This window comes from Euprymna scolopes, chromosome 39 (assembly GCF_053919585.1).
Source record: "Euprymna scolopes isolate OS-2025 chromosome 39, ASM5391958v1, whole genome shotgun sequence".
Lineage (NCBI taxonomy): Eukaryota > Metazoa > Mollusca > Cephalopoda > Sepiida > Sepiolidae > Euprymna > Euprymna scolopes.
The window spans coordinates 9,566,476-9,576,475 of NC_136520.1; the positions used below are offsets into that span (position 1 = coordinate 9,566,476).

General features: G+C 31.6%; 1 protein-coding gene across 10 annotated transcripts in view; it reads left to right on the forward strand.

Annotated features, from left to right (window-relative positions):
• LOC145263644 (PDF receptor-like) overlaps positions 1 to 10,000 on the forward strand; it is a 787,341-nt gene that overhangs the window by 526,854 nt on the left and 250,487 nt on the right. For all 10 annotated transcript variants that reach the window (XR_013864585.1, XR_013864584.1, XM_080120502.1 and 7 more), the window contains exon 4: positions 6,278 to 6,441. Coding sequence is in view for 8 of the 10 variants with exons in the window: in XM_080120502.1 (XP_079976628.1) it covers positions 6,278 to 6,441 (164 nt within the window). In the remaining 2 variants the exon portion in view is untranslated. The remainder of the gene's footprint in view (positions 1 to 6,277; positions 6,442 to 10,000) is intronic.

The following is a 10,000-nucleotide window of genomic DNA, read 5'->3' on the forward strand; positions in this document are numbered from 1 at the left end:
CCTCCGCTGACAAGGTAATTCTCACAGTCTTCTGGGACCAGGACGGAGTACTGATGACAGATTTCATGGCAAAGCGTACCACAATTACAGGAGCCTATTAGGCTTCACTTTTCAGGAAATTAAGGGAAGCTATCAAAATCAAGAGGCGGGGCAAGATCAGCAAAGGTGTCCCTCTCCTGCAGGACAACGCTCCGGTCCACAATTCGCATGTCGCTAGACCAGAATCACAGGCGTGTGGTCATGAAATCATCCATCATCCTCCCTACTCTCCTAACCTTGTATCATCTGACTTTCACCTCTTCCCAGCCATGAAGTTCTTTTTTAAAGGAAAGCGTTTCCCAGATAATGCAGCCGTGATTTCTGAAGTCACGTCGTGGTTGGAGGACCAACCTGGGGTGTTCTACAAAAACGGTCTACAGAGCTGCATCAAACGATGGGAGAAATGCATAACTCTGGGTGCCTCCTATGTAAAGAAAGATTAATAACTATGCCAAGTTTCGTTGCTCTACTGCTATGGGAAGTGGGTCAGGGGCATTACTTATTGCACGCCGCTCGTATGTGTATGTGTATTTGTATATTCTATATGTATATATATGTATATATATATATATATATATTCATGTGTATGTGGTTATGTGTATATATGTTATGTATGTACATGTTCGCATATGGGTATGTGTGTATGCATGTATGTATGCATATGGATGCACGTATGCATACCTGGACCTGTACATGTCATTGTATGCATATGCATGTGTATGGATATATATGCGTGTATGTGTGTGCATGCGTGCATTTCTGTTTATGCATATTATTATTTATATATGCATTACGTATATGGGGTGTGCATATATTATACACATATAGTCGTTGAATATGACTGTATTGATATGTATGCGTATATATGGGTGTTAATTGTGCGCATATATATATATATATATATATATATATATATATATATATATATATATATATATCTGTACCCTTATGCACATGTTTTTTTTATGTAAAAGCTACTATTGGTCTATGGTTTAAATATAAATATTAATATAAATTTTACCTTATAATTTTCTTCAACAATGCTTCAAGCAAACTACAATCTACTTATAAATATTATTATTTATACTATTATAATTATTATTATTATTATTGTTACTATTATTATTATTATTATTATTATATAAATAGTCTTTATTATCAATACACACAGAGTGACTTTCGAGCTAAAAGCACATATATTTAAGTACATGCTCTGATATTATCCTCGGTCTGTGTATGAGAATTCCTTCGGGACTAAGACAATTTCCCTTCAGGACCGAGACTATTTGTATTCTCATTTAATTATTAACTAATATTAATTTTATTGATTTTATTATTATTATTATTATTATTATTATTATTATTATTATTATTATTATTATTATTATTCATTTATTTATTTATTTATCTATGTTCTTCCCATCATTATCGAGGGAGAAACGGAATTTACTCACCATTAAAAAAGCCGACATTGTCTCTAACTCTGCCCTCTTCAGTAGTTTTATTATTATTATTATTATTATTATTATTATTATTATTATTATTATTATTATTATTATTATTATTATTATTATTATTCATTTATTTATTTATTTATCTATGTTCTTCCCATCATTATCGAGGGAGAGACGGAATTTACTCACCATTAAAAAAGCCGACATTGTCTCTAACTCTGCCCTCTTCAGTAGTTTTATTATTATTATTATTATTATTATTATTATTATTATTATTATTATTATTATTATTAATATTATTCATAACTTATAATTGCATTATTTTTACTGTTTAATAATTTCATTTCTATTCCATTATACATATTAAAATCAATTGCGTCCCATTTTCGTTGTTTGAATTAAACGCTTTTACGTTGCATCATGAAAAAATATTAAAAAACACACTCTTCTTCCGCAAACGGCTAAAATAATTCACGTGAACTTTTTTTGAACATGATTGCTAGGAATAAACGCTGTCCACCCTACAAATTTCCAGTTCTTTCAACGGTTTTCTTTTTCGTTTTAATTTCGATACTTTTTTTGTGACCAAGAGTGGAGGTCCGCTTGATATATAAAAAAAATTAACAATAAAAATATTAAATACAAAAAGTAACATCGTTTGTCATGCTTTAAAAAACCCTCATAACCTTTAAATTGTATATATATATATATATATATATATATATATATATATATATATATATATATATATATACGCATACATAAATATATGTGAATAGAGGTTCCTGTTCAATATGATCTTATTATTTTGCAAATGAGTGTATTTCCTTTTATATTAAATTGAAAAAAGGCTTGCTGAGTAAAATCGTTTTTAATGCTTCAAAAAACCCTCATAACCTTTAAATATATATATATATATATATATATATATATATATATATACATATATATATATGTATATATATATATATATATATATATATATATATATATATATACTGCGTGTCAAATTATTAACGAGATAACATTTTTTTACCAGTTTCAGAAACTTACCGGTAGGTTCGTATCAAAAGTATGTAATGCTGAGCTGCGCGTACTGAGAAATTGTCATACTGTTCTGCGCAATGTAAACAACTTGCCATCGTAATCGCTGAATCCACGAGGTGTGTCAAGGCAGCTTGTTTCGTCAATAAAAATGGTCCTAAAGGTTGTTTGAGTAGTTCTGAAAAGAGTACTATTACAGAATAGTTAGCAAAAGGTAAAACTACCATCGAAATATCGAAAATGATAGAAAGATCCCATCAAACTGTGAGGAACTTTGTCAAGGACCCTACAGAGATACGTAAGAAAGCTGATAAAGGTAAATCTAGTGTTGTTTCACGCCATTCTCTACTCCAAATTAAACGTGAAGTTGTTAAGAACCCTGGGCAGACAAGTCGAGAAGTCTTTGATCAAGCCGGATTGAAGAATGTCTCAAAAAGTACTCGATGTCGCTTTCTGAAAGAAGTGGCAAAGTTAAACCTGTGACAAAGCCTCCATTAACAGAACATCTCATACAAAGGCGATTGAAATGGGAAGATGACAACATTAAAACGGATTTTTCCAATGTTTTGTTCACGCATGAAGTGGGTGGTACTCTTGATAGCCCAGATTGCTGAAGCAAGGGATAGGTACTAGATGGACAGCATCGCCATCAGAGTTTAAGGCGACAACAACAAGGTGGTGGTTGGATGATGATTTAGGCTGGGATTATCGGCAGTAATTTAGTTGGCCCATGGAGAGTCCCAGAAGGTGTAAAAATGATGTCAAATGCTTATATAGTTTTTCTGAAGGAGCAGTTTGAACCTGAATGGCTGAAGAAGCAAAGGTTGACGTGCAGAAGAACCATTATTTTTATACAGGATAATCCTCACTCGCATGCAGCAAACAAAAGCAAAGAATATTTGCAACAACTGGGGTTCGGAAGATGGAGTGGTCTTCGAGTTCACCAGATTTAAACCCAATTGAGAATCTTTGGGGCATCATGAAGCGACGCCTCTATGCAAGTGGATGCTAATTTAAGACCAAAGATGAGTTGTGGGATCCTCTCAAAGAGGTATCGCGAGGAATAACTGTTGACGAAATCACAAATTTGACTAATTCTGTAGACCAACGTCTTTTACAAGTCATTCATAAAAAGAATCGCGTATCCACTACTAATTATGTCAACGTAGAAATTGCTATGTAGTTATTGCGCTCTAAGGATTTTTCCTATTTTATTTAACGTTTCAAAATTATTCAATTAAACAAGTTATGGGTATATTGCGGTTTTTTTCTTCACCTCGTTAATAATTTGACACACTGAAATCAACAGATATTCTTTCTTCGCTAATACTACTTTAAATACTTTTATTTTCGTACTGGGATAGCTAAATAGTATTATAAAGACTTTCTTAAAGTTTTATGGACTTTATTCACTCGTTCCTTAAATATTTAAGAAAAATGTAAGCTCGCTAATAATTTGATACGCAGTGTATATATATTTATATAGTCATCCACATACAGTACTGTTTCGCTGTTTTATAGCTCATCAGTGCGGCTAGACAAGCAACTACCTCTAGCTGTATATATATATATATATATATATATATATATATATATATATATATATATATGTATATATTGGATTGTTACCAGCTTCCTTGGATTTATTTCAATACGCTTTGAATCTTTTTACCTGCCGAATACCAAGAACTTCCATTACAGTTCAATATCCAATTTCCCGTATGATTTTAAAACTTTAAAAACATTTAATTTAATATTCTATGTTTATATATATGAATGTTTCGTTTAACAGCAAAGGTAAATCATGTTTCTCTTACGATCTGTTTTTTCCAATTGTCGGACAACTATTCGAATGTGTTGATCGGATTTAAGCAGCAATTCGCTATAGTCGCTAACGTTTTCAACTGCCATGAATCGTCTTCAGGCGCGTGATGAATTAAAAAATTGCTTTTAGTGAATTTATTGAAAACGTCGATTAATACGGTTTAAAAGCACATCAACGTGTCCTGTCTTTCTTTGTATTGGGCCTATTATATATTGAGTTTATTTGAATATGTTGAGGAGGCATAGGTTATAATGTGAGACGATTAAAATTGTGGTATTTTCACAAGAAAAAGTAAACAGGAAAAATGCATGAGAGAAAAAATGCTGCCTTTCTATCTCTCTCCAATTCTTTCACCCCGTCTCTTTTTTTTTCTATTTTTCTCTATCTTTCAATTGTTCCATAGTCGTCTCCAACTTCCCTTTTATTTCCGTCGACCTCATTCCCTTCTCAGACTCGACCTTATTCTAGCATTACCTACGCACAGTTCAAAAAATATATTTTAATTACTGCAGAATTCTTATCGATATATCTGTAAAACTGAGAATGCGCATGTGGACACTTCTCAACCTATGTACTCAACAGATTTTAGATCTACAGACTTGAAATTTGGTATATAGGATATTCAGACATATGGGAAAATTTAATCCGTTTTCATCCTGATAAAAGGGCTGCTAAGGGATCAAAATTGGTACACAGGGTTATCAAATTTTTATCTGTTTGCTGTTTCACAAATGCGCAGGCATGAATAATTCACATTACAGATTACTTAAGTTAAAACACCATTTAAAGATCATGTCACGTTATTCTAATGGTTATCGAACTTGACTCGCTATCTTTAGGTTTTGATTTTAGCATGAGTATTTTTGTTCTTTTTTTACTTAGAATTGAATGGTTTAGAAAAAAAGAAGCATAATACTCACATGCATACGTCTCAATTTCTGTTTTTTTACTTCATTTAAAGGAATTTGACATTACGTTTAATACATACAATATTTCTGTTTACAATAAATAAGTATTCTGCATTAATTAAAATATAATATGTGTATTTTACGACCGGGTGAAGGTAGGTGGCCTGCTTGTTTATTATAAAGAGAAATGATGTAGGTATTAAATGTAACGTTAAATTCTGTTTAAAAAAAACGTATCAAAGATCCGAAAATTTCATCAGACTTTACAGAAATAAATTAAGATATTAGAAAACGCACACAAAAAAGAATTTTAATCAGACAACATCAGCAGTTAAGTTATAAAAGAAAACATTAAAATGTGATACGTGGCGAGGAGGAGTTTAAAATATTAAACCAGACGCGGTTAGGAATAGATTGAGGGGGGAGAGAAAGGGTGTAAAAGTAGGGAATAAGATGAGCAAAACGTTGAAGGCATAAGTAGAGGGAGAGAAAAAGGGATAAGAAAGAAGAGGGGAAGAGAGAAACAAGCAGTTAATATTGCAGCGTTAATGTGTGGCGGTAGGTTGAGGAGATAGATATAACGGGTGGTCGTTGAATACATATTATATGGAGTTTAAATTTTAATTATCAATGCGGTTTGGGAGGGGGCGTTGTTTGCAATAATTTAGATGCGTCATCTCAAAATAAGCTTAGTTACATCCAACTTAAGTGCATTTATCTATTTAAAGGAAGGATTAAATGCATCGAGCCTATAAGTAACTAGATAAATTAATAAGATTGCAGTACATGAATGGAATTAATATATGTGCACATAAGATATAAAATTAAAAAATATGCATGTAGAAGGATAGAAAATAAAGACAAAAAATAAAAGGTTACATTGACAGAGACTTTGTGAAAATCAAACTCAAGATGAGAACAGTAGTTCGAAGAATCCAAATTATGCGAAATTATCTCGAAAATTCAGAAACGTAATATCAAAAACGTGTTTTTCTTTTATCTTTCAGGCTTTAGTGAAAAGAAATGTGGCATCGATGGCCACTGGGTAGGACGCACCCCTAACGACACCTCCAACCCCTGGGGGTGGACTAACTACACAGGATGCTATTCCCCAGAGGCTTGGAAAGTGTACAACCGGTTTCTTGCTGATAAGTCTGAAGAACAAAAAATGGTAAGTTTTGACACTTTTGCTTTATAATAAAGAATGTCCATATTTCCCTAATATTACAAAAAGAAGCTTTATCTGTGGTGTGTGTGTGTGTGTGCGTGTGTGTGTGTGTGAGTGAGAGAGAGAGAGAGTTCCCTATCGACTCCAAAACGGCCGAATCGATTTTCATGAATTTTTACACAAAGATACATTATGTGCCTGGAAGTGCTCCATAATAGTTTTTTTTAGCGGAATGTCTTCCATAAGTACTGATAATTGATAATCGAAAAAAAATGATGAAATAAGAAACAGTCGATTTTCACCAAAAATAACACCTTCTACGGCATTACATCACAAGTGTATGTTGGAAGTTTTATTACCACACAAACTGAAAGGCCCGACATATAAATTCAAAAGACATGGTCGCGTTCGAAATGAATGTTTCTATTTAAAGCATAATTTAACCATGATACTTGACATTTTCATTTAAAATTTAAATTCAAGCTATTATCACCGCATAAAAAGAAAGGCCAGGCCTATGAAATCAACAGTAGGTTCTTTGATATACGAGGGCGCGTTTAAAATGAATGTGTCTGTTTAGAGCACCATTGAATCATGATACTTGACTTTTGCATTTTAAACTTTAATTCAAGATATTATATATAAAAATAATTTTAAAAAATCAACCGTAGGTTTTCCATATTGAAATGTAGACAAAATGCATTGTGAATTAACCGCCCCCTTAAGTAAGACACTCTATAAAAAACCCCAATACTAATGATTACTACAATACTATCTCATTGATTACTGTACACGCAATAACCCTTATCCCTGAGTGGCCTTCGGGCCTTGATAAGTGGTGACCCCCATGTAAAAAAAAAAAAATTTTTTTTAAGCCACTACGAGGAAACCTACTGCTTCCTCCCGGTGCACCGTTATGTGTCCCCGACTAAAGCAAGCAATAAATCGATTTGATTAAATACTGCGAGATTTCACTGATTTCGATGACAATAAATATCTGGAAGCGTGAAACATTCGTTAAGCATCATTATAGTTTGGCAACGTCGGGTGTCCCTTCTATTCACAAATAAAGGGGACGGTATAAAACCAGGATTGTGTAATGTCACATACAAGTATTGTGGAAAATCCTGCATTTAGGAAAGCTGGGTAAATACACAGATGAAGAAAAACTGAACTCATGGATATATATATATATATATATATATATATATATATATATATATATATATATATATATATACTAGCATTTCAGCCCGACGTTTCCCGGGTATTTAGAGGTGTATGTTGAGCAAAAAAAAAAGCGGTCAATTTTTTAAATTTTTACCCCTATTATGACCCCTTAACATTTTTTTTGTTTTGTCTTGGACTCAAATCTAGTAATTTAGTTAGATCCATGTCCAAGGACCCTACATCTAAAATTTTAAGTGTTTAGACCCAAAATTGTCGGAAGAGTTTCGTAGCGTTCTCCAAGGTAAAATCGTTGAACTTTGACCCCTTAACAGCCGAATCTTTTGGCCGAAAATGGGTTACAAAAATTTTCCCAAATCTCAGTACCCTGTATATCAAATTTCGAGTCTGTAGACTGAAAATTGACAAAGTTATTGCGTAGGGAAATGTACACAGACACACACACATACTGACACTTTCACTTTTATATATATATATATATATATATATATATATATATATATATATATATATATATATATATATATATATAGCTTAGAGACTTAAGAGAATAGAGTAAATTCAATTCTATAAGAAGAGACTTACCAGGATAATATAAAGCTCAACAAATTTCATTGGAGATTATATAGGAAAACAATAAGATTGGAAAATGAAGTCACAAAATCTATATATTGGTGAATATAGACTGGTTCATTTATTTCGTAAAGTTATACAAACATTTAGTTGGGGGATAGAGGGGATTCTTTATACCATGGTATTTCGAAGCCTAATGCTTCTCATCAAAAAATAGAGTAATTATTGATTAATAATTAATATTTTTAAATTTTTCATAAATTTTTATTCGGTTTCGATTTAAGCTAATTCACAAAGTCATATGGATATTTTTTTAAATTTTGAAATCGCAACTTTATAACATATAAAAACCGATAGAATATTTACTGTATATACAAAATCTGCAAGAATTAAAATATCATATTTAAGCGTACTTTAATACTTTTGCAGTTTTAACCAAAAAAAAAGCTATTATAATATAAGAGCGTTTCCATCTACACTGAACATCTACAGAATGCCAGCATCAATATATTACATATGAATGCGTCCCCTGTGGAGTTTCCACAGGTCCCGATAGTTTGTATTAATGTCTAACGTTGTATACTATAATACTTAGTTCGCTGCACCTTATTAAAAGAAGAAAAGCACAATAAAACATTCGTCAATTAATACTTTTTCATCATATATATGAATTGAATGAAGAAAATAACACACGCACGCATATACTGGGGGCATAATAAGGTTTTATGTGTCAACAGTTCTAATAAAACTATCTTTCTATGTATTTTAAAATGTTAATATACTTGTACAGGACTGTTTCTGTTAGTAACAAAAATATATAATCAGGATCCAATTAGGTAATTGTTAAAATATTTTCTTTCCGTCACGAGTATCATGTTAGTACGTTAACTAGACTACCCGTGACCCGTTGGGTCAGTATGTTATATTAGCTATAATATAAAGAAAATAGTTTTTTGTGATATAACAGAAACATCTCTATAAAAATATATTAAAATGCCAAAAGAACATAGGTAGATTTCTGTTTATAATTTGGAAAAATATAACTTACAGCCATTGAATTATAAGTGGTTTGTCCTACTTATAGGTAAATGTGCACTGAACAGATATCATAATACTTAAAGTTAAATTCAAATTTTGATTTAAAAAAAAAGAATTGGAACGCTGAAAACGTACACAGTAAAACAATACGTTTTATATCGCGTTGATTATTTATTTGTAACGAAATTAAAAAAAAAGATATTTCGGTTATTTATTTATTTATGTTGGTAGTTTAGAAGAAAATGAATGAACGTTTTTTAAGAAAGGCGTATTAAAAATGTAGAATAAATTAAAAAAAAGAAGGCGGTGTGTCAATCGCAGTTGTAAAATGCTCTTATGGTTATCAACGGGTCAAAGTAGATTTATTTGTAAGAAAATTGCGTTCAAATAGCTTAAACATAATACGGAAATGAACGATGTAAAAAAAAGCAGAAAGTATTAACAATTATTTATTTGGATAATTAAAACGCAAAAAAGATTGGGACTGAAAACGTACACAATAAAACAATGCGATTTATCGTCGCGTTGATTATTTAGTATAATATATATCATATATATATAAAACAGGTCAATGATTATATGTATTATTTGAAATCACGTTTTGAGTTTGCTTTCCATATCTTCTTTTTTTTTAATAAATTGAAAATATTCGCTTTTCTAAGGACGCCCGTTTGTTCGAACAAAACGGTCCAGCGATTTGTGTTTATTTGCTTATGCTGTTATGGGTTTATGTTCATGTACGCATGCGCAACCGGAAGTCGCA